Here is a 23,976-nt window from a genome sequence, read left to right on the forward strand (position 1 = left end):
AAGGGGATGTCCTACCCTCCGATCTGGGAGGTGAAGGGCGGGACTTCCGGCGCGCTGGTGCTCTGGTGGGAGGTGCACGCGCTGGGGCTTTAAGCGGCTGGGTCGGGCCCACGTGGACCTGGCGGCAAGCACCACCTCTGGGCACCGTGAGCGCGGCGGCACGCCTGCCAACCTGTCTTCAGAAAGGGTCACCCCCTTATGTCGGGGGTGGCCTGGCCTGAGCCGCTGCCTGCATGGGGCAAAGGCCTCAAGCAGTTTTATAGATACTCCTCCTCTGGGTACCTTTTGGGAACCGGTGGCAGTTGGATCTGGAAGAGCCGGTTGATGGCATCATGCAGGCCACTCCTGACAGAGCCCGGCTGTCAGGATTTCTGAGTGCTTCGGTCTGGCAGGGGACAAAATTTGTGCTTTAAACCAACAGATCCAGAGACAATGGCCCCGATGGGATGGAGCCCGAAGGCGTCATCGAGGTGAGACTGGACAAATGAAATTCTGTCCTCCCCCATTACAACTCTCAGCTTTACAGTTGTATAGAGTTAGAGTGGCCTCTTAGATTGATTTCCCAGACCCATCTAGAAGCAGCTGGTTTTCCTAAAGGGAGGAGGGGTTGTAAGCTTTGAGGCTTTGGTTAGTAGGCACCAGATCCTGTTCGCTCTGGGACTACAGCTCAGCCCCGCCTTTTCCACGACTCAAACTTTAATTCTTTGCATCCCATAGAGTAACTGGAATGAGATTGTTGACAGCTTTGATGACATGAACCTCTCAGAGTCCCTTCTCCGTGGCATCTACGCCTATGGTTTTGAGAAGCCGTCTGCCATCCAGCAGCGAGCCATTCTACCTTGTATCAAGGGTGAGAACTCTCAGTCCCAGAAGACATTCTGGACTGTCCCTGACCTGGGTAGAGTGGCATCTGGTTGGTGGTGCCCATCTCATATCAGCCAGGGACAAAGCAACTCCTTGTTCATCCCAGCTTGGCTTCTGATCTGTGCCCATGCCTGGTTCATGCCTTGGACACATACGTTTCCTTTAAAGAGGTGATCTTGTAGCCAGCTTACACTTGTATCTGCAGCCATATTTCTAGTCCAGCTTGGTGTGCAATACTAGACGAGTTAATAACTGGTCCTTGTTTCTATCTGGTTCTCATTGTGTAACTGTGTTGACTGGTAAGGTAGTTTGTGAGCCATGAAATGCTTGGTTCATTGGTTGTTTATTGGTCTCATTCACTTAATGACTTGAATATCCCAAAGTGTATACTCTTTACCACATTTAATTTCTAATTTGTTTGTTTAGGTTATGATGTGATCGCTCAAGCCCAATCTGGGACTGGGAAAACGGCCACATTTGCCATATCGATTCTGCAGCAGATCGAATTAGATCTAAAAGCCACCCAGGCCTTGGTCCTGGCACCCACTCGAGAATTGGCTCAGCAGGTAAGAGTGGTTTCTGTTCCCTCCTTGAGGGCTGATTTAGGGATGATGGGCATAATCCAAGGACCAGAGAAGTGTTCTGTGATCACCACCTTGGGAGGAAGAGAGATGGGTGCCCTAACACTCTCAAGACCTACTGGGTTAATTAGAAGCTATTTCTTACCCAAATGTAACCATCACTTCCTCCACCCATTTCCTGAGTCAAATGGGAAGGCTCCTGGGTCAAGCCTGGCTGGCTGGGCAAGTTTGGTGGCTGTGTTCTGAATAAGCACCATCACCGTGGGCTAAGAGACACCTCAGTGGTGGGGGTGATCTTATGGTAGTCAGAGCAGATGGACAGTGGACAGTTTTGTTGTTTTGTTTGGGTTTTTTTTGGGAGACAGGCTGGAGTGCAGTGGCGCTATCTCAGCTTACTGCAAGCTCCGCCTCCCGGGTTCATGCCTTTCTCCCGCTCTCAGCCTCCCAAGTAGCTGGGACTACAGGCGTCTGCCACCACGCCCAGCTAATTTTTTTGTATCTTTTAGTAGAGATGGGGTTTCACCATGTTAGCTAGGATGGTCTCCTGACCTCATGATCCACCCACCTCAGCCTCCCAAAGTGCTAGGATTACGGGTGTGAGCCACCACACCCAGCCGGACAGTCCTTTTTTCACCCTGGCTTAATGCCTAGAGCTGTTTCATGCCTGGGGCATACACAGTTCTAACGCTGGACTTACTCTGGGTCATGCTGCGACACATCTCAACTGGAGTATTGAGGCTCAGAGCATGTTTTTAAATGTTCTGTGGCAGGTGCAGTGATTATTCTGGGTGTGGATAATGTAAGAAGTTACAGCAGAGCTCCATTCTAAGGCACTTGGCTCTCAGTTTTCTCAGAGTGAACATGGCTCATAGCTTTGGTCCTGTGGTAGGAGTACAATAGGACATGGATATGCATCACCTGTTCTATAAAACTGGTTGCTGGCCAGGCGCGGTGGCTCACTCGTGTAACCCCAACACTTTGGGAGGCCGAGGCAGGCAGATCACTTGAGATCAGGAGTTGGAGACCAGCCTGGCCAACACAGTGAAACCCCATTTCTACTAGAAATAGAAAAACTAGCCGGGCGTAGTGGCATGTGCCTGTTATTCCAGCTACTTGGGGGAGGCTCAGGCAGGAGAATTGAACCCAGGAGGCGGAGGTTGCAGTGAGCTGAGATTGTGCCATTGCACTCCAGTCTGGGCGACGAGCAAAGCTCTGTTTCAAAAAAAACAAAACAAAAAACTGGTTGCTGCATGACGAGGCAGTTGGTCAAATTAGCTTTCAGAAAGTTACGGGTTCTAAATATCTAGAGTAAGAAACTGAATGAATTATCTGAGCGGCCTTACTGTGAATCACTGTACACTCAGGAACCAGACTGAGTTGAAATCCTGTCTTTGCCACCTATTGACAGCACGATCATAAGTGGATTTTAGCCTCTGCCTGTTTCTCAGCTGAATGTGAGTGTAATAATAGTGCATGCCCCAAAGTTGTTGGTTAGGAATAAATACATGAAAAACATTTAAGAATGGTGCCTGGCACAGCTGTAGCTAATATGTGAGCACCTATCTTTCTCTGTGCTCAGATACAGAAGGTGGTCATGGCACTAGGAGACTACATGGGTGCCTCCTGTCATGCCTGTATTGGGGGCACCAACGTGCGTGCTGAGGTGCAGAAACTGCAGATGGAAGCCCCCCACATAATCGTGGGGACCCCTGGCCGAGTGTTTGATATGCTTAACCGGAGATACCTGTGTGAGTAATTCAGTTCTCCAATCCCTTGGGTCACTTCGCTCTTGCGCATGCTTTCCAGTCTTTCAGCGTAAGCCAAAGTCATTCCCACGGATGCTGGTTTCCCTGGGGAAGAGCTGCTCTGTGATGGAGCCCATGCGTGTCATCTGAGCCTCTGGCTTCCCTGCCAGTGGCAGCCCAGGCAGTGTCCTACTTCCCAGGGCTGTTTTCTGGCTTGGCGGGAACGTCCTGGGCAAAGGATCAGTCTTTGTACTCTGAGAGCAGACTACTCGGCCCCTGTTTTTTATCAGCAAAGCTGGATATCTCTCTCCTACATTTCCCTGATTATATGCTATGTATTGGCTTTTTTTTTTCTTCTCTAGCCCCCAAATACATCAAAATGTTTGTACTGGACGAAGCTGACGAAATGTTAAGCCGTGGATTCAAGGACCAGATCTATGACATATTCCAAAAGCTCAACAGCAACACCCAGGTGAGGGCGGCCTTGCTCGAATCGCTCATGATTCTGGAAGAAAAATATCAAGTGCCAGGGGAACCAAACTCTGGATGCTTGTCTTGAGCCTTTTTATGCATCCACTTCAGTTTTAGGTGTGGCTAGGGAAGGGAGCAGGCCTTGGGAGGGATCCACCGCTCTTAAGGCTGGCCTTTTTTTCCACTAGGTAGTTTTGCTGTCAGCTACAATGCCTTCTGATGTGCTTGAGGTGACCAAGAAGTTCATGAGGGACCCCATTCGGATTCTTGTTAAGAAGGAAGAGTTGACCCTGGAGGGTATCCGCCAATTCTACATCAACGTGGAACGAGAGGTGGGGCCCAGTGCAGGAGGCGGGCCTGGCAGTGAGTTGTTGGGTATAGCCCCTGACTGATTTTTGTCCCCTCACCTGCAGGAGTGGAAGCTGGACACACTATGTGACTTGTATGAAACCCTGACCATCACCCAGGCAGTCATCTTCATCAACACCCGGAGGAAGGTGGACTGGCTCACCGAGAAGATGCATGCTCGAGATTTCACTGTGTCTGCCATGGTGTGTTTGCCCACTGCCAGCCCCTTGTGGGTCTGCTGGTCAGAAGTGTCCTACTAGAAGCCAGGGTTCAGAACCCATGTGCCTACCTGGTTTGTTTTCTCTTCTAGCATGGAGATATGGACCAAAAGGAACGAGATGTGATCATGAGGGAGTTTCGTTCTGGCTCTAGCAGAGTTTTGATTACCACTGACCTGCTGGTGAGTAGAGGGAACTGACAGGAAAGACAGAAGGGAGGATCCAAGGTGATTCCCTCTCCAAGGGGACATCCAGTGCCCCTCTCAGGAAAGTAGCAGCTTGGAATAGAATGTGGCATGCCTAAGGTCTTTGGGGAACAGGGATGCTCATTTCCTCTGCCTGCCTTGGCTGCCTACACGGATGCCTAAGTGTCTCTTCGGGATAGTGTTCTTTCATGCACATGCTCAAGAGTTGTGTTTCTTGACATAGGCCAGAGGCATTGATGTGCAGCAGGTTTCTTTAGTCATCAACTATGACCTTCCCACCAACAGGGAAAACTATATCCACAGGTAAGCATAGATCTGGAACACTCCTCCACCCCCTCACGCCTGGCCCTCCCTGGGCTAAAGCTCCTGATGTTCCTCATCCCTTTCCTTGTTTTCCAGAATCGGTCGAGGTGGACGGTTTGGCCGTAAAGGTGTGGCTATTAACATGGTGACAGAAGAAGACAAGAGGACTCTTCGAGACATCGAGACCTTCTATAACACCTCCATTGAGGAAATGCCCCTCAATGTTGCTGACCTCATCTGAGGGGTTGTCCTGCCACCCAGCCCCAGCCAGGGCTCAATCTCGGGGGGCTGAGGAGCAGCAGGAGGGGGGAGGGAAGGGAGCCAAGGGATGGACATCTTGTCATTTTTTTTCTTTGAATAAATGTCACTTTTTGAGGCAAAAGAAGGAACCGTGAACATTTTAGACACCCTTTTCTTTGGGGTAGGCTCTTGCCCCAGGCGCCGGCTCTTCTCCCGAAAAAACACTAATCCATTTCCCTAACCCAGTAACCTCCAGATCCCAGAGGCTCTCCTCACCCCAGCTGAGCTCCTTTGAAAGTGATTCAGGGGACTATGTCACTCAGCCTCATTTGCTGGACCAAATCTGGAGGGATAACCCCTAAAACCCCTGAGTGAGGTTGCCCAGGGGGTTGTCCCCAGGTGGGGGGAAGCAGGGGAGAGAAAATGGTAGCCATTTTTACATTGTTTTGTATAGTATTTATTGATTCAGGAAGCAAACACAAAATTCTGAATAAAATGACTTGGAAACTGCCTGTTTGGGCTTCTCATTTCTTACCTCCCCTTCCCTCTCCCACCTGCTACTGGGTGCATCTCCGTTACCCCCTTCGCCAGCAGAGAGTTACCAGTTACCTTTGGGCTGTGTTGCTTTCTTGTCACCATCTAAGAGTTCCCAGACACTGGAAAGCCATGTTCTCAGCTCAGAACGGTGATGCTGACTGGAGTGCTGCCCCTCTGTAAAGGGCTGGGTGTGGATGATCACAAGTCCCTCACGTGCCTCAGCCAAGAGGAAGTAACAGGGGTCAGCCCCGAGGTCCAGGGGAAAGGGGAGTGGAGACACTGATTTCCCCACCACTGAGGGAGGGGCCTGGGTCTCAGCTGTTCCCATAGCCAGCTGCCACAACTGCCAAGCAAGTTTTGCTGAGTTTGACACATGGATCCCTATGGATCAACTGCCCTAGGACTCCCTGTCCTGTACCCATGTGACCCTGTTGACTGCCCTGATGAAGCAGGGGCCAACAGTGCCCTACCTTAATTACAAAAACTAATGACTAAGAGAGAGGTGGCTAGAGCTGAGGCCCCTGAGTCAGGCTGTGGGTGGGATCATCTCCAGTACAGGAAGTGAGACTTTCATTTCCTCCTTTCCAAGAGAGGGCTGAGGGAGTAGAGCCGAGCAACTGGTGCAGACAGCCTAGCTGGACTTGGGGTGAAGTAGTTCTGCCATGAGGCTGGCTGTGCTTTTCTGGGGGGCCCTGCTGGGGCTACTCACAGGTAAGGAGAAATGAGGCTGAGGGGAGGGGGCCCCTGGGAAGGAGTCTGCCCCTGGGTGGCTAACCATCTCCTCTCTGCCAAAAGCCCAGGGGACAGGGAATGACTGTCCTCACAAAAAATCGGCCACTCTGCTGCCATCCTTCACGGTGACACCCACGGCTACAGAGAGCACTGGAACAACCAGCCACAGGACTACCAGGAGCCACAAAACCACCACTCACAGGACAACCACCACAGGCACCACCAGCCACGGACCCACGACGGCCACGCACAACCCCACCACCACCAGCCACAGAAACGCCACGGTTCATCCAACAAGCAACAGCACTGCCACCAGCCAGGGACCCTCAACTGCCACTCACAGGCCTGCCACCACTAGTCATGGAAATGCCACGGTTCATCCAACAAGCAACAGCACTGCCACCAGCCCAGGACTCACCAGTTCTGCCCACCCACGACCACCTCCGCCCTCTCCGAGTCCTAGCCCGGCCTCCAAGGAGACCATTGGAGACTACACGTGGACCAATGGTTCCCAGCCCTGTGTCCACCTCCAAGCCCAGATTCAGATTCGGGTCATGTATACAACCCAGGCTGGAGGAGAGGTAAAGCTGAAAATGGGTACGACAGGGGAGGGAGGCAGGACTGGCTATAGGCTCAGAGGGAAGAAGGAAGACGGGACAGGGAACCTTGGCTGACATCGCATGCAATCTTGTGACCTTCTGATCTAACTTCCGCAGGCCTGGGGCATCTCTGTACTGAACCCCAACAAAACCAAGGTCCAGGGAAGCTGTGAGGGTGCCCATCCCCACCTACTTCTCTCATTCCCCTATGGACACCTCAGCTTTGGATTCATGCAGGTATAGCCATGACCTCAGTCTCACCCCTCCCTCGGCCTTCCCGGCGCCCCACCCCTCCCAATCCCGCACCCTACTCCTTCCTCTGTGAAGAGGGATGCCACCTGCTTTCCTGTTCGCCCCACAGGACCTCCAGCAGAGGGTTGTCTACCTGAGCTACATGGCGGTGGAGTACAACGTGTCTTTCCCCCACGCAGCACGTAAGTAACTTCCTTCCCTTTCTCATTGCTACCACTAGACACCAGGGTTCCTGAAAGGACTAAGCTGGGGCCAGGGAGGCGGATAGGATCTAACCCTTCCTCACTCCTCCAGAGTGGACATTCTCGGCTCAGAATGCATCCCTTCGAGATCTCCAAGCACCCCTGGGCCAGAGCTTCAGTTGCAGCAACTCGAGCATCATTCTTTCACCAGCTGTCCACCTCAACCTGCTCTCCCTGAGGATCCAGGCTGCTCAGCTGCCCCACACAGGGGTCTTTGGGCAAAGTAAGACCTACCTACTCCTTCCCTCCTAGAATCCTCCCACTGCACTGAAAACCCCTTCCCCAGGCCCACAAGCCACTCATCTCTCTTTTTTTTTTTTTTTTTTTTGAGACGGAGTCTGGCTCTGTCACCCAGGCTGGAGTGCAGTGGCCGGGTCTCAGCTCACTGCAAGCTCCGCCTCCCAGGTTCCCGCCATTCTCTTGCCTCAGCCTCCCGAGTAGCTGGGACTACAGGCGCCCGCCACCTTGCCCGGCTAGTTTTTTGTATTTTTTTTTTAGTAGAGACGGGGTTTCACCGTGTTAGCCAGGATGGTTTCGATCTCCTGACCTCGTGATCCACCCATCTCGGCCTCCCAAAGTGCTGGGATTACAGGCTTGAGCCACCGCGCCCAGCCCTCATCTCTCTTCTTAACCCCCCAAATCTCCTCCCTCTCCCAGCTTGTCGTGGCTATAGGACAGCTGTCCTCCCATCCTCTAAAAGACTCTGCCAGTTTCCCCCTTTTGTCACTGCTGAGTCACTGCGGTGAGCTCCTCACCAATCTCCTACTCCCTAGCATCCCCCCATTCCCTCCTCCCACCTTTATCCCAACCACCATGTCACTGTAATACCTACCTGCCCTATCCTTCCGCCAGGTTTCTCCTGCCCCAGTGACCGGTCCATCTTGCTGCCTCTCATCATCGGCCTGATCCTTCTTGGCCTCCTTGCCCTGGTGCTTATTGCCTTCTGCATCGTCCGGAGACGCCCATCCGCCTACCAGGCCCTCTGAGCATTTGCTTCAAACCCCAGGGCACTGAGGGGGTTGGGGTGTGGTGGGGGGGGGTCCCTTACTTCCTTGACATGCAACTGTCTCAAAGACAAAGTTATTTTCCTTCCCTTTCTTGAAGGACTAAAAGAGAGCCGGGCGCAATGGCTCATGCCTGTAATCCCAGCACTTTGGGAGGCTGAGGCAGGCGGATCACTGGAGGTCAGGAGTTTAGAGACCAGCCTGGCCAACATGGTGAAACCCCATCTCTACTAAAAACACAAAAAAATTAGCGGTGTGTGTGGTGGCATAATCCCAGCTGGCCTGTAATTCCAACTACTTGGGAGGCTGAGGCAGAGTTGCCTGAACCCAGGAGGCGGAGGTTGCAGTGAGCCGACATCGCGCCACTGAGCCAAGATCGCGCCACTGCACTCCAGACTGGGCGACAGAGCCAAACTATCTCAAATAAATAAATAAATAAGAGATAATGCAGTCGGGAGGAGGGAGGGGAGAGTGTTTTATTAAATGTGACGAACTGTCCCCCCAGCAGGAGAGTAGCAAAACATATGCATATCTTTGACTTGGGGTTTTCCTTGTCCTGCCAGGATTAAAAGCTATGAGTTTCTTGTCACATGCCTTTTTGTGCTTTCCATGGCTGGGTCTCAGGGAGCCGGAAGCAGCTGCTGAGGAGGGATGAAAATGTCAATGTGTGACGATGCCTCATGGGTTTACCCCCCAAAGCCTGGCAGAGCTGGTGTTGGGTCTGCCGTGCCTCCCTTCCTTCCTCCTCTTGGGGCCGCTGGCTGCTCCAGTACCCCATCCCTGGCAAGCCGGTAGAGCCATTCACCCCCGCAGCCTTTTTCCTAACCCTGGTACAGTTTCAGGTGCAGCAGACAGACAAAGCGATGAGTGGGAGGCTGTGGAATTTCATTCCCAAAGGCAGCGCCAGTGGCTCCTGAGCAATGAGAATGTCCTGTCCTGTCCACCGTATTCAGGGCCAGCAGAAGAGCCCGATTAAACCCTCGCAGCACCTGGGATGCTCCTATCCCACCTGCAAGGGGTTGAATCAAGCAGGAGCAGTAGGTACTCTGACCTCCACTGGGGGCTCCTGGGAACAGCATGCCCCTTAGACAGGGCCACCCGCCAAGCCTAACTTCATGCCCCCAGTATTTGAGGTGAGGAGTGTCATTCTCAGGACAGCTAAGGTCCAGATTCTAGAAAGGGCCTCCCAGATGGCCACAGCCTGCACCACAAGTGAGCGCCAGTCCCGCCAGTTACAGTAGGCTGTGCAATCCCTGGGAGCCAGGATGAGCAGCAACCCCCAGCCCTACGAGCCCCAGGAGGCTTCCGGCCTCCAAAACCAGAGACTTCCCCACAAGGGCAGCCCCACCTCTGCCTGCAGACATCCGTGTGACCTTGCAGACTTCGGAGGGGGCCGCCAAAGGGCTGATCCACAGCGGAATGACGCACGGGTGGGCACCGTGGGTTGGCGTCCCGGCGCTGGGTAACGAAGCACAATGCCCCCACCAGGTAGTCCAAGGTGCCCTTTCCCAAGCGGAGCTGCAGGGTCCACTCGGCCTCGCCGAAGTCTCTGCCCAGCACGTGGTGCGCCCTCGGGCCAGCGGGGAGGGGGAGAACCCCGGGGCCGCATCGCCAGGCCTCGGCTTCCCGTAGACGGCCAGCTCTGTGCCCCACCGGTGATTCAAGGGTTGCCCTTCCCTGCCCTGGGCTCGCCTCCCCCACCACCTCCTCTGCTTCACTGTCCCGGGCCCAACAGTTGCCGGCGCACTCATGCTCCGAGGCCTGAGCCAACCGGAGGCAAGGCAAGCACGGGGCCCTGCGCGCAACGCGGCACCTAAGTAGGCCTGCCCGGTGCAGACTCTCCTGCTCCCACCGGCGCCCTTCCCTCTAGAGACGTCGAGAGAACTGGAGCTAGTGGCGCCCCCACCCAACGCCACCTCGGAGACTCGGGCTCCTTCTCTCTCAACTTCGAACAATACAGAGTGTGCTACGAGAAGACAAGATGGCGCCCAGCAAGAGGAGCGGAGAAGGGCAGGGGTGTAAATCTGACTTACAAACTGGAAGCGTCAACAAAGGCGTGGGAGATCTAACTGCGCAGGCGTGCAGCTTCGGCAAGCTTTAGAATTCCAACTGCCAGGCGCGTCCAAAACGTGGTCCCTGGCTGAGACTTATTTTACGCCACTAGAGCGGGGGTGGGTAGCGTCAGAAAGAACGAGGAGCAGGGGGCGGGCCAGCTTTGCCGCGGGAAAAGAACGGGAGGCGGAGTGTCCGCAGCGCGCACGCGCAACGAAAGTCAATGGCGGTCTGAAGAGACTGGCGGAAGCTAGCTTTGCAATATGGCGGCCGAGGCAGATGGACCGCTTAAACGGCTGCTCGTGCCGATTCTTTTACCTGAGAAATGCTACGACCAACTTTTCGTTCAGTGGGACTTGCTTCACGGTGAGTTTTATCCAGCATCCAATCCAAGTCCTGCTCGAGTGACCGTGGACCCTTAGTCCAAGGCTTGATCGGCCACTAAGTGACGGCAGTCACTGCCGCCACGCCGAACTGAGCGGAAGTCGCTTCTGAGAGGGGCGGAAGTGTCTCGGCCCCCTTAGAGGGAGGACGCCATATTTGTGCCAGTGGGGAAGTGACCGGGTGGAATTACTTCTTTGTGAGGTTTGTGCTTTAGCGACAATGAAAGACGAAAAGACTCAACTTTTATAAAACAAAATAAAAGTCAAGTCAAATCATGCAAACCTTTATTAGATCGCTAGCAGGGTTAAGCTTAATCTAAAGCCCCTGATGAATTGGGCCTTCATTGCACCCCCAGAGGCTCCGCCATCCTGATTGCTTTCTTTCCAGCCTCCAGGTTTGCTCATAGTCTGATTTCGGAATAATTTGCCTCCCTTCCTTTTTCTGATTGCGAGATAGCTCCACAACAAGGCCCACCGTCAGACCATTTGGGAAGCGTCAGTCTGCCCCTGTCAGTTCATGGTACCTCTCTTGAACTCGTGGGGCACTTTGTTTTAGCCGCATTCATGACCCGTGAGAGTCTGACTTCCACTGGACCAAGCTCCTTGAGGGGAAGGCTTCAAGGCTAGAGAAGTGGTAGATGGCCAGGGCATAAAAGCAAGTCCTGAAAGGGTAAGGTTTAGTCCCTGAGTAGGAGCCGGGGACAGTCAGAGTGTTTAAGAAAGAGTGGTATGGGGCGGGCACGGTGGCTCACGCCTGTAATCCCAGCACTTTGGGAGGCCGAGGCGGGTGGATCACCTGAGGTCAGGCGTTTGAGACCAGCCTGGCCAACAGGGTGAAACCCCGTCTCTACTAAAAATACAAAAAATTAGCTGGGCATTGTGGCAGGCGCCTGTAATCCCAGCTACTTGGGAGGCTGAGGCAGGAGAATCTCTTGAACCCAGGAGGCAGAGGTTACAGTGAGCCGAGATCGTGCCATTGCACTCCAGCCTGGGCAACAAGAGTGAAACTCCGTCTCAAAATTAAAAAAAAAAAAAATTATGAATACTTGTCTTTGGTGAGAGAAGACATGTGAAATGGGGCACCCATTGGCCCAGAGAAGGGAGATAAAGGATTAAAAAAGTCCTGGGCATTTCTCAGCTTTATACGGGGAAGCAATGGAGAGCCGTGGAGGTCAAGCCAAGTTTGGATGTTAATTTATAGGGAAGGGAAGATTGGATGTGGCAGGTGGTAGGCATTGGAGAAAAGCTGTTTTGGAAAGTAATAGTCTGGGGCCCAGCGCGCGGTAGCTCGAGCCTATAATCCCAGCACTTTAGGAGGCTGAGGCAGGTGGATCATCTGAGGTCAGGAGTTTGAGACCAGCCTGGCCAACATCGTGAAACCCCGTCTCTACTAAAAACACAAAAATTAGCCAGGCATGGTGGTGTGCGCCTGTAATCCTAGCTACTTGGGAGGCTGAGACAAGAGAATTGCTTGAATCTGAGAGGCAGAGGCTACAGTGGCCTGAGATCGGGCCACTGCACTCCAGCCTGGGTGACAGAGCAAGACTGTCTTAAAAAAAAAAAAAAAAGGTATAGTGGTTTGGAGCAGGAAAGACCAGGCCTTTTTCGCTGCCCTCCGTCCCTCCTCCCCCCAAGACAATGCAAGACCGTGGTGTGGGTAAGAGGGGTTGGGGAGAGCCCACAGGAGCTTCAAGCCCTGGCCACGGTTTCAGACATCTCCTGTCTGCTTACCCTTTTTTCTCTCCTCAGTCCCCTGCCTCAAGATTCTCCTCAGCAAAGGCCTGGGGCTGGGCATTGTGGCTGGCTCACTTCTCGGTATGTCTCTTATCTTTCTTTCCTGCTGTTGGGTTGAGGTGGAGGTTCTGAGAGGCCGTCAACTGTGTGGGCGTTCATTCTGTAGCTGTTGTGTTGCATCCTAAAGAATGGAGACTCCTCAGTCCTACTTTTCTCATCTTTCCCCTAGTAAAGCTGCCCCAGGTGTTTAAAATCCTGGGAGCCAAGAGTGCCGAAGGATTGAGTCTCCAGTCTGTAATGCTGGAGCTAGTGGCATTGACTGGGACCATGGTCTACAGCATCACTAACAACTTCCCATTCAGGTGAGGGGCCCACCCTTCCTCCCCAAGGTTAATACCCACAACTCTAATGGGGATTAAGGTGAGGGAGGTTCCAGGGCAGGAAAGTGGCCAGGCTGGGTGGCTCGTGCCTTTAACCCCAGCACTTTGGGAGGCCAAGGTGGGTGGATCACCTGAGGTCAGGAGTTCAAAACCAGCCTGGCCAACATGGTGGAACCCTGTCTCTACTAAAAATACAAAATTAGCCGGATGTGATGGTGGGCACCTGTGATGCCAGCTACTTGGGAGGCTGAGGCAGGAGAATCACTTGAACCTGGGAGACAGAGGCTGCAGTGAGCTGAGATTGTGCCACTGTACTCCAGCCTGTGCAAGAATATCTGGAGTTTTTTTTTGAAACTCTGTCTCAAAAAAAAAAGGGATGAGGGGCCAGGAAAGTTTTAAGCCTTTTTAGAAACCTAATCGTCACCAGTGGAGGTGTCCTTGAGAAGGGGTGAGCATCCCAAGAATGGCCACAATTGAGAATGAGCCAATCCCGTGTGGGGGCTGTAGAGAAGTGTGATCAGAGCATGGTGTCCCTGGATGGATGGGCTATGGAGGCTTTCCCTGCCTCTTTCTAGGCCCGCCTTTCTTCCTCCCAACTCTTGACTCTGCAGCTCTTGGGGTGAAGCCTTATTCCTGATGCTCCAGACGATCACCATCTGCTTCCTGGTCATGCACTACAGAGGACAGACTGTGAAAGGTGCTGGGGACTTCCCGAAGAGCAGGCTGTGTGATTCCTGGGAACCCTGCTGGGAACTCAGGCCTGGGAAAGCCACATGATGTTGGGAGATTGACAAGGACTCCTGTCTCCCCACCCCTAGGTGTCGCTTTCCTCGCTTGCTACGGCCTGGTCCTGCTGGTGCTTCTCTCACCTCTGACGCCCTTGACTGTAGTCACCCTGCTCCAGGCCTCCAATGTGCCTGCTGTGGTGGTGGGGAGGGTGGGTACCAGGAGCAAGGGACAAGATGTTGGGGCGCAGGGTGGAGGGGAAGAGTGGAAGGTCAACGTGTGGGGGTGTTGGACTTGGGGGAGTATGGGAGGAGCTCAGGTGACAGAGCCAAAGGTCTCAACTCCTCCCCTAGCTTCTCCAGGCAGCCACCAATTACCACAATGGGCACACAGGCCAGCTCTCAGCCATCACAGTCTTCCTGCTGTTTGGGGGCTCCCTGGCCCGAATCTTCACTTCCATTCAGGTGAGTGCAACATCTTCCTTCTAGAAGGCACTAAAACCTCATCTTTCTTCTCCCAGCTAAGGGCCAAAGCTGCCCCGTCAGGATCCTTTGTCCATAAGGGAAGCTTTCTTGAGCTAAGCTGAAGGGTAACACTGGCTCTGTCTCTTGAAACCAGGAAACTGGAGATCCCCTGATGGCTGGGACCTTTGTGGTCTCCTCTCTCTGCAACGGCCTCATCGCCGCCCAGCTGCTCTTCTACTGGAATGCAAGGCCTCCCCACAAGCAGAAAAAGGCGGAGTAGAGCCAGCTACTGGAGTCATTCCGTTTCCACTCATTCACCCAACCTCAGGGTTCTCCCCATCTGAGCCAGCCTGCTGGTGTGACTTACTCATCCTCCATTCCTCTACATTTGCAGACTTTCTGAGCCAGGGTTGGCTTTAGTGGAAACAAATGGTTGATGGATCCAGATCCTTAGAAAAGGAGAGGATGGGGGTAGAGTCTCCTAAGCCAAAATTTTGACATTTGAGTGGTTTTCTAACTCATTCAGCCAAGCCTCCTCCTCTAGCAGCAATTTCCAGCTGTTTAACTCTATCCTGGGTAAATGTTTTACCCTGTCCTCCAGCCTCCCTGCTTCCCTTCTGGCCCTAGAAGATGGAGCCTGGAAGGCGGAGTGGAGGGGACTGGGGGGCTGTGGCTCCCTCCCTCCCTCAGCCTGGCTGGGACTGTCTCCCAGACCCCAGTGCTGAGGTGGGGGAAGGGGGACGGAGAATGACTCAGGCAGGGCCCCAGGGTGGGGTGAGGAGGTTCCTGCTCTGGCAGGTCTAGGCGGAAGGGAGTGGAGATGGGGCTGGTTCCTGCTGCAGTGAGGGGAACAGATGGGACAATAAAGACTGGAGACTCAGTTGAATAATACAAAACTGTGTTTAATACTACCAAAAATATAACTGTATGTTGTGCGGCTCTCCCTGGCTTTCGTGGGAGGACTGCAGGCGCGTCTGAACTGTAGTCCAACATGAGAAAGGGTTGACAGCCTGGGGTAGGGGATGCTGCTGGATTAAAAAAGGAGGATGAGGCACGTCGGGTGAGGTCTTGAGTCCATGAGAGTTAGAGGTGGGTTAGGGGCATGGGGGCACCAGAAAGGGGAGGACTGTATGGAGTGGGAGAGCCAGGGGGCAGGTAGTGGGTATAGGGGGGCAGCAGCTCCCCCTGAAGCCTAGGATCACCCTGAGGGAGGGAGCACGATGAGGGGGCCTCCAATTTGCAGTGGGAAGAGCTGCAGAGAGAAACAAGAGGTTAGAGGGCACTTCCCTGGGTTGGAGATGAGTCTGACCAATTCTGGGCAGACAGGGTAGAGCTTGTCACCCACCCAGCCCGCTGGGCGCAGCAGGCATGGAAGCCGACCCGGAGATAGAGAGCCCGGGGCCCTGTTGGGGCACGCTCGGGAGCGGGCGGGCTTGCGTGCTGCAGGGCTGTTTTCCTCTTAGGGCTGGGGAGTCAGGCCAGGAAGGGGCAGAATGGGCTTGGCCTCTCCTTGCCCTGGGGGCTGGGAGAGGAAGCTGGGTCACACACAGGCCAGAAGCAGCGGGGAAACAGGGCATCTAAGAAGGACACAATCGCATCCTGGGGTCCGTCACCGGGCCCTGCAGGGCCACCAACTTCAGACTGAGATGGAAACGCCCTCTGGGAGAACCCTGACCCGCCCCACCCTACACAGGCCCCGGAGGTACTGGGGCCTGTGCCCGCCACACCTTGGCCGAGAGTGGCCTCTGCTTGGGTGGGCTCCCGTCCTCCGGCATCCGCCCCCACCAAGGCTCCAGGAGAGGGATCCATGGGCCCTCCGTCTTCAGCCCGCTTCCCAGGCACTCACCCATAGCTGCCGGGTAGGTAGGCTGTCGAGTAGTTGGGGGGTCTGTACCCAAAGCCTCTGCTAGGTTGGGTGGTCGCGTACCCCGGCCCCCAGATCACGCCGCCGCCGGCCAGGCTACCTCTTCCCTGTCCGCAGCGGGAAGGTCCGGCGCCCGAGCTCTTGGCCTTGCGCCGAGGCCGGTACTTGTAGTCGGGGTAGTCGCGCAGGTGCCGGGCGCGGAGCCGCTTGGCCTCCTCCACGAAGGGCCGCTTCTCGTCCTCGTCCAGCAGCTTCCACTGCGCGCCCAGGCGCTTGGAGATCTCAGAGTTGTGCATCTTGGGGTTCTGCTGCGCCATCTGGCGGCGCTGAGCGGAGCTCCACACCATGAACGCGTTCATGGGCCGCTTCACCTTCTCCAGGGGCAGCGCCCCGGGGACCGCGGGGCTCCCAGCGCCCTCCCGCTCCTGGGGTCCCGAAGATGAAGACGCAGAAGCTGTGGGAACAGGAGGCTGCAGGCTCCAGGCCTGGTCCTGTGAGGAGCCCGGTAGCGCCATGGGTTGGGAGAAGCCTTAAGGGGGCGTCCTGAATGCCCTCCCCTCAACGTGAAGCGTCGATCCTGAAAATGGAGGGGTCTTCCCAGTCTGGAGTCGTTGCCGAGGAACTTGGGTCCTTAAAAAGTATATTTTATCCCCAAGCCCAGAGCTTAAACTAGAGCCCTTGCTTCCAACCAGTTCGGCACACTTTGGGGAGAGTCGAATGCAAAATCCGCTGATGCCCCGGCACTGAAAAGGTGCTGCTCTGAGGCCTACTGACTGGGGGGACCCCCGGTCCTTCTCCCCGACCCGCAGCTGCGATCAGACCGACCTTCCGTGGAGGGGGTAAACCATAAACCGCTTTGTGGTCTCCGGAGTTCCCACAGCTGCCGGGCTCGGATGACCCAGAACTCTCCCACCTGGGCTCAGCGTTTGTGGCAGGCGGGCCAGCCCTGGGAACAGCCTTTAAAGACTGACTCCGCCCCTGGCCCTCCCAGAAGCCTGCACCTCCTTAAGGGCGCCAACATCCGCTGCCCGTAGGTAAACCCAGGTGTCCTGTTTGTCCCAGCCCCCAACACCCTCAGGGTGCCACGCCCCCCCCACCCAAGACCTGATGTCAGGCCTTCCAGCCCGTTGCTGATTGCCTCCCCTCCCTGAGCACAGGCAATTTAAAGCCAATTCTTTCCACAATGGGATCAAGCACAGGCGGATCAAGTGCCCTCAGGGCCTGAGTTGTGCTGAGAGGAGCTTGGGAGCATCCCGGACCACCAACCCAAACCCTTTCCTGGCGCCTGTTGCTCCTCAAATCCCAGACCTGCCCCTGGGGCAAGAACGGCCGAGGAGAGAGGCCATTTTTGTTTCCTGAGTCATTCCAGCAGGTGCTTGGGCCGTGATTCAACCCCTTTCCCAAGTGAGAAAACTTAAGCCCTCCCAACTCCAGTCCCTAAACCTAGATTTCTCGACTGCCATTGAATTATGGCAAGTTTTATCTTCAGTCCTCCGAGTCATGAGGGGGGAGCCAGGAAACCTAGGACAACTCCCCAGAGTTGAGAGGTCTGTGATGTGCATGCCGGATGAAAAGCCTGGAGCCAGAAGGCAGAACACCACCAAGAAGGCCGGGCCCCAGGCTCCAGAGGCTGCCATCAGGGAACCCTGCTCCTCACTCTGCCCAACGGCCCAGCCCAAGCCCCAGGCCTCAGGTAATCGGATTAAGCAGCCTGCCTTGGCTCTCAGCTTCTACCAGGAACAGCTCCAGCTCTGGGCAGCCCTGCCTAGCCTGTGCCGTGACTCAGGGTATAGGAGTGGCCCAACTCCCTCCATCAGCAAACTTGGGGGAGGGGAGAAGCAATAAGGCACAAGCCCCCCTCCTCTGGACCAGGAGGGAGAACCTGGGCCTGGGGAGTTTAGGAATGTCAGGAATTCCCAGAAGTAACACCATCTTTGGGACGAGAGACAATGAGAAGTCAGGTGTGGAAGAACAGAAAACAAGAGCCAGGGGTCAGGGCAGGTCAGTCCTAGAGAAACAAATGGACCAAACTGGGGACAAAGGTGGCACAGGAGCCAGAGAGCCATTTGGATTTTTTTATTCTCTTTTTAAATACTGTACAGTGAAAAATAAATACGCCTTCTCATCCACCAGACAAGGTTGGTCCCCTCCCCCGGGGGACCTTGTCACCCCCCTTCATACACACCCCTGGTTCTACTCCAAAACCTTCCCCGTGCCTCCCACCCACTTATCTCTTACTATCCCCGTCTTCCACAGTGATGAGGCCCCAGAAATGGGGGGTACAGGATGGGAGGAGGGATAGCAGGGGAGGCCCCCTGAACGGTCAAATCTGGGTGGGTCAAGGAGCACCCCCCACCAACAGGTGGAGAATGGGGGTGTTCAGAGAGAGATTGGGGCATTAGAGGATAAAGGCACATCCAGTCTGATGGGGAAGGAGAGAGGCTCCCCTTACCCTGGGGGTAGGGTGGACAAGAGGGAGGGGGTATGACCCTGTTACACACCCCTCCACTAGCTCCTGGAGGTTGGGGGGTACCCAAGCTGCTGTGCCACCCCCCTCCCCCCTAGATAAGAGCAGCTCCAGCGCAGGTCAGTTGGGCCTGTGAGGGCCATGGTGTTGGGCAGCAAGCGAGATGGAGAAGGGAGGGGTGCAGGCTAGAGGTTTTATGAAACCCCATTCACCATACTACCCAACTCCAAGGGGGCGGAGAGCTCCCCATTCTCCGAGGGGCCCTTAGGAAGCTTGCTGACAGAGTCACCCTGAGGGGAAAGTGGGAAAGAAAACAGACAAGCAAGAGGCGGTGAGTAGAAATTCAGGTGGGAGACATTTCTACCATCCAAGCCCTCCTAGCATTTGGTGATCCAGAGGTTGGTTCCCTCATGATCCAGTCTCTCTTACTTGGGATCCACAAAATGTGAACCACACTTTCCTCTCTATCCTATTCAAAGTTTACACTAGTCTAAACTCCATCAGACACAGCTGCCTCTGCAATTTAGTAAGAGATTTCTTTGTGAAATTTGTTGTGCCCCCTGCCCCAGAGTAACAACAAAAAAGGGATGGGGTAAATCACATCTTGCCTGCTTACCTTCTGTCCTGAAAGAGAGTCCTCTGAGGGTTTAGTGCGTTCCAGGGGTGGCCGCTGGCGGCTCTGAGACTCTGCTCGTGAGATATAGTCAGCCACAGTCACTGGGGAAGGCAGGAGATTAAGACTTTCAGATGGAATTCTGGTAGCCAGCCCAAGACACCCACTGAACCCGAACCCCTGATTTTCACAGGGTAGGAAGCATCCCATTCTCTCAGCTCTGAGGAAGGATTCTGGTGTCCAGAGTTGGCTGACCTGGCTGGCGGTCTCCACTGATAGAACCATCAGTCCGATTACCACGGTTACGGCGGCGGCGGCTGCGATTACGACGTTGAGGTCTTGATTCATCTTCTGTAGGGCAGGAAAAAACCAGAGTCACACATCTAACCTCTCAGCCTTGATTCCTACCCATGTCTAACTTTCCAGACCCCAAGCACACCCTCACCCAGGCCATTCTCTGTCATGTTGGGCCCATCTGATTCCAGGCCTCCATCCATGACGGTCCTGTCTTCATCAGTGCGGCGGCGGCGGGAGCGACGGCGCCTGGCACTTGCTGGGGGTGGTTCCCCAGGTTCTGAATCAACCGGGGGCTCTGGTTCAGATGTGTCCAATAGGCTGTAGGGATTACTGTCTGGATCCTTCAGCACTGGTCAGAGGAAGAAGAGGAGAAGTTGGCACTCAGGTGCCCATCATCTTTTCTTTTGGCCCATATTCATGAACCCAGCTGTCTGGTACCTGAGCTAATAGATGAAGAATTATATCTCGAAGTGGGCCGGGGGGTAGGTGGGGGTCCCCTACCCCGGCCCCCAGTCGGCCGCCTCCGGCTTTCTTCCCCTCGGGTTGGGGGATCCCTGTCGCCAGGCCCAGCTCGGTTGGGTTCCTCTCTCTTCTCTGACTCAGTCTCTGAAGCTGTAGACACATCTGAGCTGGGGCCTGAAGAACACAGTGGGATTTATTCACGGCCGTTCATCCTACCCCGGGATCCATCACATCCCCCAGACTGGAAGAATTCTCCCTCTCACTCACAAGTCCCCCAGCCAATCAATCACTTCTTCATCATCTCCATCCCAGATTTCCCCAAACTTCCATCCAGACCTCTGCCTCTACCCACAAGCCCTGCCACTCCTTGCCTCCTGTTCCCAAGCTGTCTCACCATAGGCAGGACCGCCTGTCCTCCGGCCACGGCCACGGCCCCCATAGCTGCCCCCATAGGTTCGAGTCGCATGGAGGGAGGAGGAGGAGCTCTCATCAGTGCTATATCCAGCCTTGTCGCTGCCACCGCTGCCCCGCCCACTCCCAGGAGGGCGAAAGCCCAGCCCAATCTGCCGAAGCTGCTCATCAATTTGCAACCTCTCCAAGCGAAGCTGCTCTACCTCCTGGTTGGGTAAAAGACGGAAGAAGAAGCGAAAGGAGAAATAAGATCAGTGCCTTTCTTCATGCTTCTCCACCCTGACTGTCCCTCTATATCTAATCTCTTAGGAATGCAAGGAGAAGGAAGACACTGGCTAAACAAGGAAAATTCTGGGACCCAACCCTATAGCCCCAAATTTCCACAAATGTTTTCTGTTCTACATGGAGAGACAAACAGAGCACCAAAATTCCTGAGCTGACCCCCACAGCAGTCTTAGTTCAAACCCTTTCCACACCCAGCTCTGTCCTCTCCCAGCCTGGGTACCTGCAGGTAGGAAAGGTGATACTCCAGCAAAGCCTGGGCATTGCTGATGTTCTCTCGGGTGCCAACAAAAATGAAGGGAACCATTCCCTGGAGAGCAGAGAGCAGAAATGATGGATCAGAAAGGAAAATGAAATGGAAGGATTAACCCTGCCCAGTGTCCTAGGGGAACCTGCCCAGTGGGATCATTCTGGGCTCTAAATCTACTAGGGTTAAACAAGTTTCCGTACTCCACCCTCTCAAAGGACAATCCCAGCCCTCAGAGGACAATCCCATTTACTTCTGGAAACCAATCTCTATGCCCACTTGCCCCGTACCCGTACCTCCTCCCTGGGGTTCTTCTTGTCATTATCCCCTTCCACTCGAACCCTCACCACACCAGATTTATCCACAATCTCCTGGATCACTTTCCCATTCTTCCCAATCACTTTGCCTGGAATAAGTAAAGGAGGAATTAAGCCTTTTTTTTTTTTTTTAAGGAAATAGGAATAAAGCTGATAAACGATCTTCCAGCCGCATTTTCTTTATATAGATTCCATTTACTTCATTCTCCTGCTTCTAGGTTTCTGATGTGTTTTTACAGGACAAAATGCTACAATCCCTAGAAATTTATTCTTTCATTTTTATCACTCCCATTACAGACTGTTTCTCTGTCCTTGTGAAACTGAAAGTCCACAGGGAGGTGCCAATCCTGGATACAAGCTCAGAATCACTGTAGAGAATCTTGATTCTGATCTCTAACTGTATATACACGCCACCAACTCACCAACCAGGTTCCTGGGCACTTGCACTGAGTCCTCAGAAAACTCAAGGTAGCTTCGGGCCTGTCGGCAAGCCTCGGGAGTCTAAAGGAAGAACAGTGGGGAGTTGTTACTAAAACAGAAGACCAGCTGGGTGAGGTGGCTCATGCCTGTAATCCCAGCACTTTAGGAGGCTGAGGCAGGTGGATAACTTGAGGTCAGGAGTTCAAGACTAGCCTGGGCGATATGGTGAAACGCTATCTCTACTAAAAATACAAAAAATCAGCCAAGCATGGTGGCTCACGTCTGTAATCCCAGCTACTCAGGAGGCTGAAGCAGAAGAATTTCTTGAACCCAGGAGGTGGACATTGCAATAAGCTGAGATTATGCCACTACACTCCAGCCCGGGCAACAGAGTGAGTTAGACTCCGTCTCATAAAAAAATAAATTAAACAAATAACTTAAAAAAAAAAAAACAGAGGACCTTGGCCAGCCACAGTGGCTCACACCTGTAATCTCAACAGTTTGGGAGGCTAAGGGAGGACTCCTTGAGGCCAGGAGTTAATAACAGACAAGCTTGGGCGACAGAGATCTGGTCTATTTTTGTTATTTTTTGGTCTCACTCTATTGACTGTGTTGCCCAGGTTGGCTCAGTGGCACCATCATGGTGTATTGCAGCCTCGACTTTCTAGGCTCAAGTGATCCTCCTGCCTCAGCCTCCCAAGTAGCCAAGTAGCTGGGGCCACAGATGCATGCCACCACACTAACGTTTTTTTGTTTTTTGGTTTTCTTTGGGGGTAAAGACAGGGTCTCTCTATGTTGCCCAGGTTGGTCTCAAACTCCCAGGCTCAAGCAATCCACCCCTCCATCTTCCCACTTCAGCCTCCCAAGTACCTGGGACTATAGGTACGCACCACCACTTTCAGCTAATTTTTAAATATTTGTAGAGATTGGGTCTCACTATATTGCATAGGCTGGTCTCAAACTCCTAGGCTCAAGTGATCCTCCCACTTCAACCTCCCAAGGTGCTGAGATTACAAGTGTGAGCCACTGTGCCCAGCCTGAGGCTTATTTTCTACTTCGGCCTCTCTTCCCTCTATCCCCTAAGAGACCCAGAAGAAAGACATCCTTTGCTGACCTCCCCATAGATGCGGAAAGTGCAGGTCTCTTCGCCCAACTCAATGGCAGTCACCCCAGGTACTTTTCGGGCCTGCTGGATGTTGGCACCGTGAGTCCCAATTGCCAGTCCCATCAGGTCCTCTCGCACTGTGAACTCCTCTTGGAAGGCTGCTGCCAACTGCTTGCTTGTCTGAAAGGAAAAGTCACTGTAGGAATCATGGTGGTAGAATCTCAGAACACAGTCCCAGGCACATGACCCTTAGCATAACTTAAATAAGGAAAACTATGTGATATTAATATAAAGCTAGAACCACGCTGGGGTCTGCTGACCACCAGGACTTATGTGGAAAGGTCAGGAACTTTTTGTTTTTCCTTTGAGATGGAGTTTCGCTCTGTCGCCCAGGCTGGAGTGCAGTGGCGCGATCTTGGCTCACCGCAACCTCCGCCTCTCAGAGTTCAAGTGATTCTCATGCCTCAGCCTCCTGAGTAGCTGCGACTACAGATGTCCACCACCACTCCTGGCTAATTTTTGTATTTTTAGTAGAGACAAGGTTTCACCATGTTGACTAGGCTGGTCTCAAACTCCTGACCTCAGGTGATCCACCCGTCTCAGCCTCCCAAAGTGCTGGGATTACCGGCGTGAGCTACCATGCCTGGCCAAGGTCAAGAACTTTTAATTCCACCCCTACCTTCCAAATACCAATGGTTTGTGGGGGAGGAAAGGTAAAGAGGGTAGAGTTTGGACTGAGACCCACCGAAGTTCTGGATTTGGCCCTAAAAGTATCTGTCCCTAACAGTATCTATCTGTGTGATCTTAAAACACACGCTGCCTCTTGTGTCATCTGCTAAGTGATTATATCCAACTTATCTTATTCTCAAGACTAGCAAGAGGATTAGACAAGGCTGGTGTGAAAGTACTTCTCACAAGGTACATGCAAGTGTAAGGAACTCTTACCTTAACCAAACGGATATCAACTCAAACCCACATAAAACCCAACAACTTAAGTAAAAAGTGAGGGGTAGGCCGTGCACAGTGGCTCATGCCTATAATCCCAGCACTTCGGAAGGCTGAGGCGGGCAGATCACGAGGTCAGGAGATTGCATGGTGAAACCCCATCTCTATTAAAAATACAAAAATTAGCTGGGCGTGGTGGGGTGCACCTATAATCCCAGCTACTTGGGAGGCTGAGGCAGGAGAATCGCTCGAATCAGGGAGTCAGAGGTTACAATGAGCCAAGATCATGCCACTGCACTCCAGCCTGGTGACAGAGCAAGACTCCGTCTCAAAAAAAAAAAAAAGTGAAGGGTTAAGAAAAACAGAAAACGTGCCTATAGAACACCAGGCTCGGGCCGGGCGCGGTGGCTCAAGCCTGTAATCTCAGCACTTTGGGAGGCCGAGGCGGGCGGATCACGAGGTCAG

General features: G+C 53.7%; 5 protein-coding genes across 10 annotated transcripts in view; 3 read left to right on the plus strand and 2 right to left on the minus strand.

The window, feature by feature from the left end:
• EIF4A1 (eukaryotic translation initiation factor 4A1) overlaps positions 1 to 5,488 on the plus strand; it is a 6,798-nt gene extending 1,310 nt beyond the window's left edge. Inside the window, exons 2-11 of one of the 3 annotated variants that reach the window (XM_011958552.1) lie at positions 422 to 470; positions 718 to 850; positions 1,291 to 1,430; positions 3,025 to 3,193; positions 3,553 to 3,662; positions 3,850 to 3,993; positions 4,075 to 4,212; positions 4,320 to 4,409; positions 4,657 to 4,736; positions 4,833 to 5,488. In XM_011958552.1, coding sequence (XP_011813942.1) covers positions 422 to 470; positions 718 to 850; positions 1,291 to 1,430; positions 3,025 to 3,193; positions 3,553 to 3,662; positions 3,850 to 3,993; positions 4,075 to 4,212; positions 4,320 to 4,409; positions 4,657 to 4,736; positions 4,833 to 4,977 — 1,198 coding nt within the window. In that variant the 3' untranslated portion in view covers positions 4,978 to 5,488. The remainder of the gene's footprint in view (positions 1 to 421; positions 471 to 717; positions 851 to 1,290; positions 1,431 to 3,024; positions 3,194 to 3,552; positions 3,663 to 3,849; positions 3,994 to 4,074; positions 4,213 to 4,319; positions 4,410 to 4,656; positions 4,737 to 4,832) is intronic. The other 2 variants (XM_011958554.1, XM_011958553.1) reach the window with 2 other exon arrangements.
• Positions 5,489 to 5,965: 477 nt separating this feature from the next.
• On the plus strand, positions 5,966 to 8,931 carry CD68 (CD68 molecule). Of its 2 annotated transcripts, none has more exons than XM_011958549.1 (6): positions 5,966 to 6,224; positions 6,309 to 6,826; positions 6,962 to 7,081; positions 7,206 to 7,278; positions 7,391 to 7,561; positions 8,191 to 8,931. In XM_011958549.1, exons 1-6 carry the CDS (start codon positions 6,176 to 6,178, stop codon positions 8,322 to 8,324), a joined length of 1,065 nt encoding a protein of 354 aa, XP_011813939.1. In that variant the 5' UTR covers positions 5,966 to 6,175; the 3' UTR covers positions 8,325 to 8,931. The 2 variants fall into 2 exon arrangements, with proteins under 2 accessions (XP_011813939.1, XP_011813940.1); XM_011958550.1 differs by having other exon boundaries at positions 5,986 to 6,224; positions 6,390 to 6,826.
• Positions 8,932 to 9,684: 753 nt separating this feature from the next.
• MPDU1 (mannose-P-dolichol utilization defect 1) lies at positions 9,685 to 14,999 on the plus strand. 2 transcript variants are annotated; one of them, XM_011958547.1, is made up of 7 exons: positions 9,685 to 10,760; positions 12,527 to 12,592; positions 12,741 to 12,873; positions 13,503 to 13,588; positions 13,710 to 13,828; positions 13,971 to 14,081; positions 14,236 to 14,999. In XM_011958547.1, exons 1-7 carry the CDS (start codon positions 10,658 to 10,660, stop codon positions 14,359 to 14,361), a joined length of 744 nt encoding a protein of 247 aa, XP_011813937.1. In that variant the 5' UTR covers positions 9,685 to 10,657; the 3' UTR covers positions 14,362 to 14,999. The 2 variants fall into 2 exon arrangements, with proteins under 2 accessions (XP_011813937.1, XP_011813938.1); XM_011958548.1 differs by having other exon boundaries at positions 10,653 to 10,760; positions 12,746 to 12,873; positions 13,710 to 14,081; positions 14,236 to 14,992.
• On the minus strand, positions 14,963 to 17,183 carry SOX15 (SRY (sex determining region Y)-box 15). 2 transcript variants are annotated; one of them, XM_011958546.1, is made up of 3 exons: positions 16,771 to 16,856; positions 15,928 to 16,522; positions 14,963 to 15,333 (listed from the first exon to the last, which is right to left on the minus strand). In XM_011958546.1, exons 2-3 carry the CDS (start codon positions 16,458 to 16,460, stop codon positions 15,165 to 15,167), a joined length of 702 nt encoding a protein of 233 aa, XP_011813936.1. In that variant the 5' UTR covers positions 16,461 to 16,522; positions 16,771 to 16,856; the 3' UTR covers positions 14,963 to 15,164. The 2 variants fall into 2 exon arrangements, with proteins under 2 accessions (XP_011813936.1, XP_011813935.1); XM_011958545.1 differs by having other exon boundaries at positions 15,928 to 17,183.
• Positions 17,184 to 18,006: 823 nt separating this feature from the next.
• Positions 18,007 to 23,976, minus strand: part of FXR2 (fragile X mental retardation, autosomal homolog 2) — a 27,484-nt gene continuing 21,514 nt past the window's right edge. Inside the window, exons 8-17 of the mRNA XM_011958544.1 lie at positions 22,576 to 22,746; positions 21,464 to 21,542; positions 21,021 to 21,130; positions 20,701 to 20,787; positions 20,179 to 20,401; positions 19,761 to 19,958; positions 19,471 to 19,671; positions 19,281 to 19,376; positions 19,029 to 19,129; positions 18,007 to 18,702 (exon numbers count right to left, since the gene is read on the minus strand). Coding sequence (XP_011813934.1) covers positions 18,607 to 18,702; positions 19,029 to 19,129; positions 19,281 to 19,376; positions 19,471 to 19,671; positions 19,761 to 19,958; positions 20,179 to 20,401; positions 20,701 to 20,787; positions 21,021 to 21,130; positions 21,464 to 21,542; positions 22,576 to 22,746 — 1,362 coding nt within the window. The 3' untranslated portion in view covers positions 18,007 to 18,606. The remainder of the gene's footprint in view (positions 18,703 to 19,028; positions 19,130 to 19,280; positions 19,377 to 19,470; positions 19,672 to 19,760; positions 19,959 to 20,178; positions 20,402 to 20,700; positions 20,788 to 21,020; positions 21,131 to 21,463; positions 21,543 to 22,575; positions 22,747 to 23,976) is intronic.

This window comes from Colobus angolensis, unplaced genomic scaffold (genome assembly GCF_000951035.1).
Source record: "Colobus angolensis palliatus isolate OR3802 unplaced genomic scaffold, Cang.pa_1.0 Scaffold47, whole genome shotgun sequence".
In the NCBI taxonomy this organism is placed as follows: domain Eukaryota; kingdom Metazoa; phylum Chordata; class Mammalia; order Primates; family Cercopithecidae; genus Colobus; species Colobus angolensis.